This window comes from Ammospiza caudacuta, chromosome 8 (genome assembly GCF_027887145.1).
Source record: "Ammospiza caudacuta isolate bAmmCau1 chromosome 8, bAmmCau1.pri, whole genome shotgun sequence".
NCBI lineage: Eukaryota > Metazoa > Chordata > Aves > Passeriformes > Passerellidae > Ammospiza > Ammospiza caudacuta.
The window spans coordinates 6,743,697-6,753,185 of NC_080600.1; the positions used below are offsets into that span (position 1 = coordinate 6,743,697).

Below are 9,489 nucleotides of genomic sequence, written 5' to 3' on the forward strand. Positions count from 1 at the left end.
TCATGAGAACCAGAGCAGCTCACCCCAGCAGCAAAAATTGGGATGGGCAATAAAAATAAAATCCCAGAATGGTTTGAGGTGGAAAAGACCTTAAAGTTCATCCTGTTCCACCCCTGCCATGGGCAGGGACACCTTCCACTATCCCAGGCTGCTCCAAGCCCTGTCCAGCCTGACCTTGGGCACTGCCAGGGATCCAGGGGCAGCCACAGCTGCTCTGGGCACCCTGTGCCTCATAACTATTTTATTTTATTTTATTTTATTTTATTTTATTTTATTTTATTTTATTTTATTTTATTTTATTTTATTTTTTACTGGTTTTATCACTATTTATTAATAAATATATGCATTTTAATATTGTAAATGTCAATAATTTATTTATTTACTGGTTTATTTATTTATTTTTATTTTATTTTATTTTATTTTTTACTGTTTTAATCTCTATTCATTAATAAAGATATGCATCATAGTTTTGTTAATATCAAGAATTTATTTATTTACTCGTTTATCTTTATTTTATTTTATTTCATTTTTTACTGTTTTGATAACTATTAATAAAAATATTCATTATAATATTGTTAATATCAATAATTTATTTATTTATTGGTTTATTTTATTTTAATTTTTAATGTTTTATCACTATTTATTAATAAATATATGCATTATAATATTGTTAATATCAATAATTTATTAATTTACTGTTTTATTTTATTTTATTTTATTTTTTACTGTTTTAATCACTTTTTATTAATAAAGACTGGTTTATTTATTTTTATTTTATTTTATTTTTTAATGTTTTAATCACTATTTATTAATAAATATATGCATTATAATATTGTTAATATCAACAAGAATAATTAGAATTCCTTTCTATGATATCATTCACAGCAATAAATAAGGATGACTAACGACAAAGGTGAAGGATCCAATCTGTGGGCTGATGGAAGAGCTCTCTGCCCTCCTCACAAATTCCCATTGTGCTTCCAGTGTTCCATCACTCAGGGAGGGACATGGGATTCCTCCTGCTCACCTGGGGGGTGTCCAGGCTCTTAACTCACCTTCCAGAAGTGTTTTAATGTCCTTTCTGGAGAGTTTGATGGGCTTGGTGAGCTTCCCTGCCTGAAACCTCGCACCAGAGTCTGAGGGAAGCAAACACAGGCTAAGCTGAAATAAACAGAATGGTTTATTAGAGCAAATATTCCCGGGCTGAGCTCTCCATATTCAAACACCCTCGTGCTGAAATGTCTCAATTTTGCTCTGCCAGGCCAGCACGAGGGTTTGTGGGTTTTTTGCGTGGCGTGTGTGTGCAAAGTGCTTAAAGGACCTCACAGCAGTGGCCTTCTGCTGCTCAGACACAAATTCTGGTGATTTGGGGGTAATTCCCATTGAAGAAATTCCAGGATGGGCCTGCCTGAAACAAAGCACACAACACTCAAATCACTGTGGGATTTTTTCTTTTTTTCTGGCAGGGGTTTCTAGCCTGTTTTAAAGGGGTGGTCTGTCGCAGACATCTTTTCATGAAAAATGCTTTCCTTAGGATTTTTCCTCCTGTGAAGCCTCAGGAACAAAATGTAAACAATGATTGTCTGCTGCTGTGGAATGCAACAGGTGCATCTGTGATTGGTCTCATGCTGGATGTTTGTAATTAATGGCCAATCACAGCCCAGCTGGCTTGGACATAGAGCCCGAGCCACAAACCTTTGTTATCATTCTTTGCTATTCTATTCTTAGCCAGCCTTCCGATTAAACCTTTTCTCCTATTCCTTTAGTATAGTTTTAATGTAATATATATCATAAAATAATAAATCAAGACTTCTGAAACGTGGAGTCAGATCCTCGTCTCTTCCCTCATCCAAGAACCCCTGTGAACACCGTCACAGGTGGTCATCCTCAACCACCCCCCCAAAATTTGGCCAGAAGCTCCTGGAGGTGCTGTGCTGTGGCTCCCAGTGGCCTGCTCTGTGCTCCAAGTATCCAGCGCCCTCCGGATTGCATTAACCAGGATGATCCTTTTAAAGATCCTTGCTTGGGGAGCAAATCCCATTTGAAATAAAGCAGAGGGATTTGGCTTAACGAGGCAAAGGCAGCGAGGAGGGGCAGAAGGAGCTGTGGGGCTGGCACAGCACAGGGCAAGGCAGAACCGGCAGCACAGGGGCTCCCGGGGTGGAAGAGATGTCAGGAAGGAGGAGGAGTGCGAAAAACGCCAATCATTTGTTTCTAAAACTTTAAAAGTTTAATAGTAATAAAATTGTTGTAAAAATAGTGATACAATTAGAGTAATAATAATTTGGACAATATGAGACAATAGAAACAAAGAGTTACGGACGTCCGGGTACCTTTTTCTGGTCAGCACAAGCCCTAGAAAGGACCCACGTTAACAAAGGATTAACCCTTAAAAGCAACAGCCTGTTGCATATTCATACACCTCATACATGGTGCATAAATTCCATTCAAATACAGGATTCTGTCTGGTCATCATCAACTTCTTCCTCTGAATCCTAATAGCGCCTTCAAGGTGGGAAGAAGTTCATTTCTCCTGATCAGAGGGCAATAAATTCTCTTTCTCTGAAAGATTCAGGTGTCCTGTGGCTGCTATCTCACGAGTCCTTTCTTTACAAAAAGCATCTCACATAGCATCGTTTCTATTTTAACAATTTTTATAACCTAAAACTGTATTTAACACACTACTTAAGGGAATTAATACAGCATTACTTTCAAACACAACACATACAATATTCATTTTAATATTTGCGAAAAGCCAGTCATAGAATACATGCATTTTCATAAGGTTAAAATAGAAACGATGCTATATAAGATGCTTTTTTATAAAGAAAGGACTTGCACCAGAGAGCAGCCACAGGACACCTGAATCTTTCAGAGAAAGAGAATTTATTGCTCCATTATCAGAAGAAATGAACTTCTTCCCACCTTGCTCAGCACTGAAGATGCTGTCAGGATTCAGAGGAAGAAGCTGACACTGCCCAGATAGAATCCTGTGTTTGAATGGAATTTATGCATCATGTATGAGGGGTATGAATATGCAACAGGCTGTTGCTTTTAAGGGTCAATCCTCTGTTAATGTGGGTCCTTTTTCGAGCTTATTTTGCCCAGAAAAGGTACCCAGACCATCCATAACTCTTTGTTCTTATTGTCTCGTATTGTCGTAAATCCTAATTGTCCAGATTATTATTGCTCTAATTATATTACTGTTTTTATTTTATTACAACTAAACCATTTTATTTTCCCCCATTAAACCTCCCCCAGCTCCATGTGGTGCCCAATGGACCAAAGTCCAGCTCCCCTGGCTCACAGATAAGCCCAGGGACACAATGTCAGTGTCCACACCTCCAAGCCAGCTGGAAAATGCCCAAAAATCAGCTGGAAAACCCCCAAAATTCAGCTTCTGCCAGGTGGGATCAGTAAGGACAAATCCCTTCAGGCTAAGGAAGGTGTGGGCACTGCTGGGCTTTCAGATCCATGAAAGGAGGAGGAGCACACGGTGTCCCATGGAAAATGGGGCAGGAGATGGGCTGGAGCATCTTCAGGAGCATTGGGATGTGTGGCAGAGGGACAGAAGCCCATGATGGGTGAGGAGGGAGCCCATGGGGAGCACGGCACCTTCCAGAGGCTCTCTGCAGGGTCGGGGGGGCAGCTGAGCAATGCACAACTCGAAAATTCCTGGAATGCCGCGGTCCAGCTCAGCTCCGAGGGATTTCTGAGCCTGGGCAGCAGCTCAGCAGCTCTGGATGAGCCTTTGGGCTCAGAGAACCATGGAATCTCCTGAGCTGGAAGGGACCCACAAGGATCGTGGGGTCCAAGCCCTGGCCCTGCACAGACACCCCAACAATCCCACCCTGGGCATCCCTGGGACCACTATCCAAATGTTCCTTGGGCTCTGGCAGCCTCCCCATTCCCTGGGGAGCCTGGGCACTGCCCAGCACCCTCTGGGGGAAGAACCTTTTCCTAAAATCCAGCCTAAACATCCCCTGGCACAGCTCCAGCCGTGCCCTGTCACCCCTCAGAGCCCCCAGTGCTGATCCTGCAGAGCAGACACCACATTCCCTTACCCCAGCACTGCATATATCCCACAAACCTCAGGCAGGGTGAGAACACCCCAAGCCCTTCCCCATCTCACTTTCACAAGTCAGGCTCATCATTTCCCCTCTGGCTGCCTTGTCATCATTAAAAAAAAAAAAAAAAAATTCGAAATAAATAATAAAAAAAAAGAAAGTCGTTTGCCACCCAGCTCCACTGCCCCCCCGCCCCGAAATGTCACGCTGGGTTTCTTGTGTCAGCAGCCACCCAGGAGCAGAGAGAGCCTGGAGCTCTGTCTGCAGCATCCTGTTCCCAAGTGCTGCTTTAACCCCTGCAGAACCTGGCTCTCTGCCACCGAGGCCACCACCCGTTCAAAAAAAAGCCACAATGAGCAAAAACGGGAACTTTCTCTCTGCGCGGAGTTAAAATCCACATTTCTCTGACACGGATTTCACATCAGAGGAGGTGGTGGAACAAAATCCCCCCCCCCTCCCTTCACCAAAAAGTATCCTCCTCCTCCTCCTCTCTCACAGGCAGCAGCAGAGATGCAGAGACATTAAGTGACCTGCCAAAGAGCTCAGATTTCATTAACCAGCAAATTATGGATGTCCCCCATGTCCTAGCAGGCTGCCATGTGACACTGGATCCTCAGCAGGTCACTTCTCTGTCCCCTTGTCTCCTCTCCTTCAAACCACACACCAAACGCAGCACTGATACTGAGAAATGAGCAGAACACTGGGTTTTAGTTGGGTTTTTTTTGTTGTGTTTTTTTTTTTTTTTTTTATCAGGCCCTTTCATTGTATAAATAATTTATTTCGGTTCACAGCGTTATGTCTGCATCTTTAAAAAAAAAAAAAAAAAAGAAAGGAAAAAAAAAGGAAGACAAGAGACTGATGGACAATGGCAAGGGCAGGACGTGGGATATCACCGATGGGAACACACAGGGAATGATGGACCTGGGGGAGTGAGACCTGCCAAAACACCCAGGTCATCCAGAATCTGAGAGGATGTACAGAGCCCAGACAGTTCCCCTTGGGGGCTGCCCTGCTGGGGCCCCAATTCCTGCAGCCCACCGAGGGTGATGCTCACCCTTCACACAGGGGGGAACATGATGGAAACACCACGGAAGCCAGGAGCTGCTCGTTGGAAAAGTCTTTTTAATTATTGCAGGAAGCGGAGCGGCCGGCAAGGGCACGGCGTCCCACCCGAGCCTCCCAGCCCTCTGCCATCTCTCCAAGGGGATGTTCAGCTGTTCCTGGGTGGAACACAGGCTCCCAGGAAGGAGCCAGCTCCATAAAAAAACAGCCTTTTTCCATCTGCTAAACCAGGAGGTTAAAAAAAAAGCCCACCACCACCGTGTCATTCCTACAACCTGCTGGCCCTGGAGCTGCTGGGGTCAACACAGCTTCTACGTTTCTGCCAAAAAACGGGTTCACACACGTGGCTTCTGTGGCATCAAAAATAAATAATTCTTTTTTCTTTTTTTTTTTTTTTTTCCTTTCTCTCTCTCTCTCTCTCTCGACAGCAAGTACCAAAGTGTTGGAAGTGAGGACAAAGCAGGGAAACCCGAGGGAGCGGGAAGAGAGCCACCTGAAGGGATGGGGCCAGCCCACACGCATCGGCGACTCAAACCCCACAAGAGGAGAAGAAACAACTCCTGCTGCAACATTTCTTCCCTAACAAACCCCCCCTCCTGCCCCCCAAAAATGCTGTGTGGGGAGGATCAACACCCCTGAACCCGAACGGCTTTTGTCTGCCTGGTGCTTTCCCCTTGGCTGCTCTGGTGTAAAATCACCAGAAAATCCTGCCTGCCTCCAAATCCAGCACCTTTGGCCCCTGAGGTCTGCCTGCTCCAGCTCTGTGGGAAGCCAGGACCCTGAAATCCGCAGGATTTTGTGGATCCACAGGATTTTGAGTGGGTTTTGGTGCCCAGCCCCGTGCAGGTATGAAATGTTCACCTGCAGGAGGGGCCAAGGCACAGCTTGCACAGCAGACACAGCTTGCCTCTGTGGCTGCTGGGGGCTTTAAATCGGGTTTGAATCTTTATTAGAAACTTAATACAACCCCCTCCCCCCATGCCTCTACACCCCCCTGCCATCTTCCCTTTCCAGCAGAGAGAGATTTTTTGCAGGCTCTGTCTGTCTGTCCGTCCATCCATACATCCTGCCCTGCCATGACCCTCCCTGACTTGGCCTCCCGCCCCACTGCAGAGCAGCACAGCGGGCAGAACCCCGAATTTTGCCTTTTTTGGGGGGTTTTGCTAAGTAACCCTTGGTTTGGATCACCTCCAAAGCCGCACCTGAGCACTTGGACAATGCCCACCTGCGGGGGCTCTGCTGCAGAAGGCGACAGCGCCGAGCCTCTGAGAAACGGGGGTCCTGCACAGCCCCCGCAAAAGGCTCCCAGCAGCGCTCACCCCAAACCCTCGTGTCCTTTTTCCACCCTTTTTTTTTTTGAGCCAAAAGCGCTCTGCACCATTCAGCAGCCGCTCGGCACCCCAGTGTCGCATCCTCCCCGCCAAGCCAAAGGCTGCCCGTCCTTGCTCTGCACCCTAAAACACCAACCAGGGTGGGTGCGTGTCCCCTTACCCATCACACCCACCCTCTCCAAGACATTTTCTGCTGGTCCAACGCCCCCACCCAGGGGGGGATCCAGGGATCCATTCCCAGGGATGGATCCAGGGATGCGGGGATGCAGGGATGAGGGGAGGGCTGCACGCCCCCTCCCCGCTGACCTTGCCGAGTTCATCCTCACCCCCCGCCCCAAAATGCGTGGGGGGGGGGGGGGGGGGGCTGGCATCGACGCCCCCAAATCCCCCGTTAGAGATCCAGAAGCACGCTGGGCTCCGCTCGAACGCGCTCCAGCAGGGTCCTGCCCTGCTGGTTCTCCGGCACACAAAGGCTCGGCGGCGGTCCCGGAGATGCAGAGAGTGGGGGGATTCATTCATCCCGGGGGGATCCATCCCGGTTTTCCATGTTTCCAGCCCAAGGGAGTCCGGATCAGAGCCTCAGGAGCACGGGAGAGGGGAGCTCCGGGATCTGGGCTCGGCTGGCGGGAGCCGCTTTGTTATCACCACTATTGTCTGTCCTTTGGGGAAGGAAGGGGGGGGCGGAAAATGAAGAAGAGGAGGAGAAAAATTAAAAATTAAAAAAAAAAAAAAAAAAAGAGAACGATTAAACCCAAAAGAATCGCTTTGGTTCTGTCTCCCCCTCGGTTCCTTTGTCTGCTCCCCCATCCCTCCCCGTCTCGGCTGGGGCTTCTACCGCTTCTTCTTCTGCTTGAGGGACTTCCTGCGCTTGAGGATCATCTCGTAGAGCTTGTCCATGCCCTCCGTGAGCCCCTCGCCGATGATGGCGCAGGCGGGCTGGATGTGGTAGGTGGTGGAAGGGGTCAGCTCGTGGAGGGCCAGCTGCTTCTCGATCTCGGCCACGGGCAGCGACTTGGGCAGGTCCTGCTTGTTGGCGATGACCAGCAGCGGCGTGCCCTGGTTCTCGGCGAACTTGGTCACCTTGTGCAGCTCCGTCTTGGCCTCCTCCAGCCGGTCCACGTCCACTGAGTCCACCACGTAGATGATGCCATCGGTGCAGCGGCTGTAGGACTTCCAGAGCGGGCGCAGCTTCTCCTGGCCGCCCACGTCCCAGAAGTGGCAGCTGATGCCCTTGGCCGTCCCGTTGCTGAGCCGGATCTTCTCCGTGTTGAAGCCGATGGTGGGCACGGTGTTGACGAACTCGTTGAACTTGAGGCGGTAGAGCACCGTGGTCTTGCCCGCCGAGTCCAGGCCCAGCATGACGATGTGCAGGGACTGGAAGGCGGAGATGTTGGACGAGATGTTCCCCATGGCCACGGCTCCCGGCCGCGCTCACAGCCCCGCGCCCATCGCCGCGCCGCCGGCCCGCAGCGGGGGCACGGCTCGGGGCGGCTCGGAGCCAGCCGGGACCGGGGATGTGGGGTATGGGATCGGGGATAAGGGATGAGGGATGAGGGATATGGGATATGGGATCGGGAACACGCAGCACGGCTCCACGCGGCGGCAGCGCGCCGGGACTGCCGAGCCTCGCCCCGCCCGGCAGGAGGAGGAGGAGGGAAAGGAGGAGGAGGAAGAGAAAGAGGAGGAGAGCAGCAGGAGAAGGAGGAGGAGGGGCTGCGCCGCCGCCTTCCTCCCGCTCCGCCCCGCGTCCTGCCCGCACCGCCCCTGCCTGCACCACCCCTGCCTGCACCGCCCCTGGCCGAGCTCCACCTGGCCCTGCCCGAGCTCACCTGAGAGTGCCCGAGCTCTCCTGGCCCTGCCCGAGCTCCTGCTCCTCGGGGACAGCAATCCCCCGTGCTTGGTTATCCTTATGTTTGTCACTCTGGAACCACTTAACCACCCTTAACCCACTCCAGGGTGGGGCTGCTCCACCCCTGGAAGTGCCCAAGGCCAGGTTGGATGGGGCTTGGAGCAACCTGGGAGAGTGGAAAGTGTCCCTGCCCGTGGGTGAGATGTTTTTTTCAGGTCCTTTCCACCCCAAACCATTCTGGGACTCTGGGATTGTTCCTTGCACGTGAGACACCAGGGGCTGCACCAGAAGCTGCTCAGGCGCAGCTTTTTTCAGGGACACCAGTGATGATTCGAGCAGGAAAGCAGCAGAGCAATGTGGAGCATCTGTGTCCCCTGCAGCTGTCACAGAGAGGTGCCACAGGGGGAAAAACCTCACCTGTGCTGGACCCAGGGCAGGGCTGGCACTAATGTTGATCTCCACTGTTAACGCCTGTTGGGTCTCGTATTCTGGAAAGGTTGTGAGTGCCTCAGTCTCGGGTTGGTTGTTGATATTTGCTGCCCCGACATGTGCAGGATGTCTCTGCTTCAGCCCATGCAACTGAAGAACGAGTCTGGACTCTTCACTTTTTGGTCTTGAGGTTATTTATTAATTCTTATCTATAAAATTTTCTTTCTGCCCAGCCGAGATCTGCTCAGCAAGGCAGCCACGAGCACTCTGACTGCCCTTGGGGCGGTGTTGTCCTTTTATACTACAAAAAACATATAACATATTTACCCTTAATTCCCAACACTTATCACCTATGTTAGACAGTGCACTTCTACTCTAAACCAATCCCCAAGTGCCAATATCACAGCAGAAAATGGAGAACAAGAAGAAAGAAGATAGGCAAGACACGCCCTGATTCCTCCATCTTGTCCCCATAACACCCATACCAAAAATCCTGAAATCTACATTTTCACCCTGTGATTATTTTGTTATTACACCATTCAAACCCGTGTGACTTTCACGTCCTCATACAAAACTGACAACTCATTGGAAGGGTCAAAATCAAGTCTCCAGGTGTTCTGGGCAGCATGCCAGGGTCTCTGAGCCCCCTGACAAGGTCCTCAGCAACTCTGGACATCCGAAGGGATGTGCAGAGTTCCCACACCTCAACCCCTGATAAAGCTCCTGAGGTCTCAGGATAGCCAAGCCACAG

General features: G+C 49.7%; 1 protein-coding gene across 1 annotated transcript; it reads right to left on the reverse strand.

Moving 5' to 3' along the window:
• Window positions 1–4,894: 4,894 nt before the first annotated feature.
• Window positions 4,895–8,035, reverse strand: ARL4C (ADP ribosylation factor like GTPase 4C). The gene has a single exon (XM_058809496.1). The coding sequence runs from the start codon at window positions 7,868–7,870 to the stop codon at window positions 7,292–7,294; it is 579 nt and encodes a 192-aa protein (XP_058665479.1). The 5' UTR covers window positions 7,871–8,035; the 3' UTR covers window positions 4,895–7,291.
• Window positions 8,036–9,489: the final 1,454 nt, after the last annotated feature.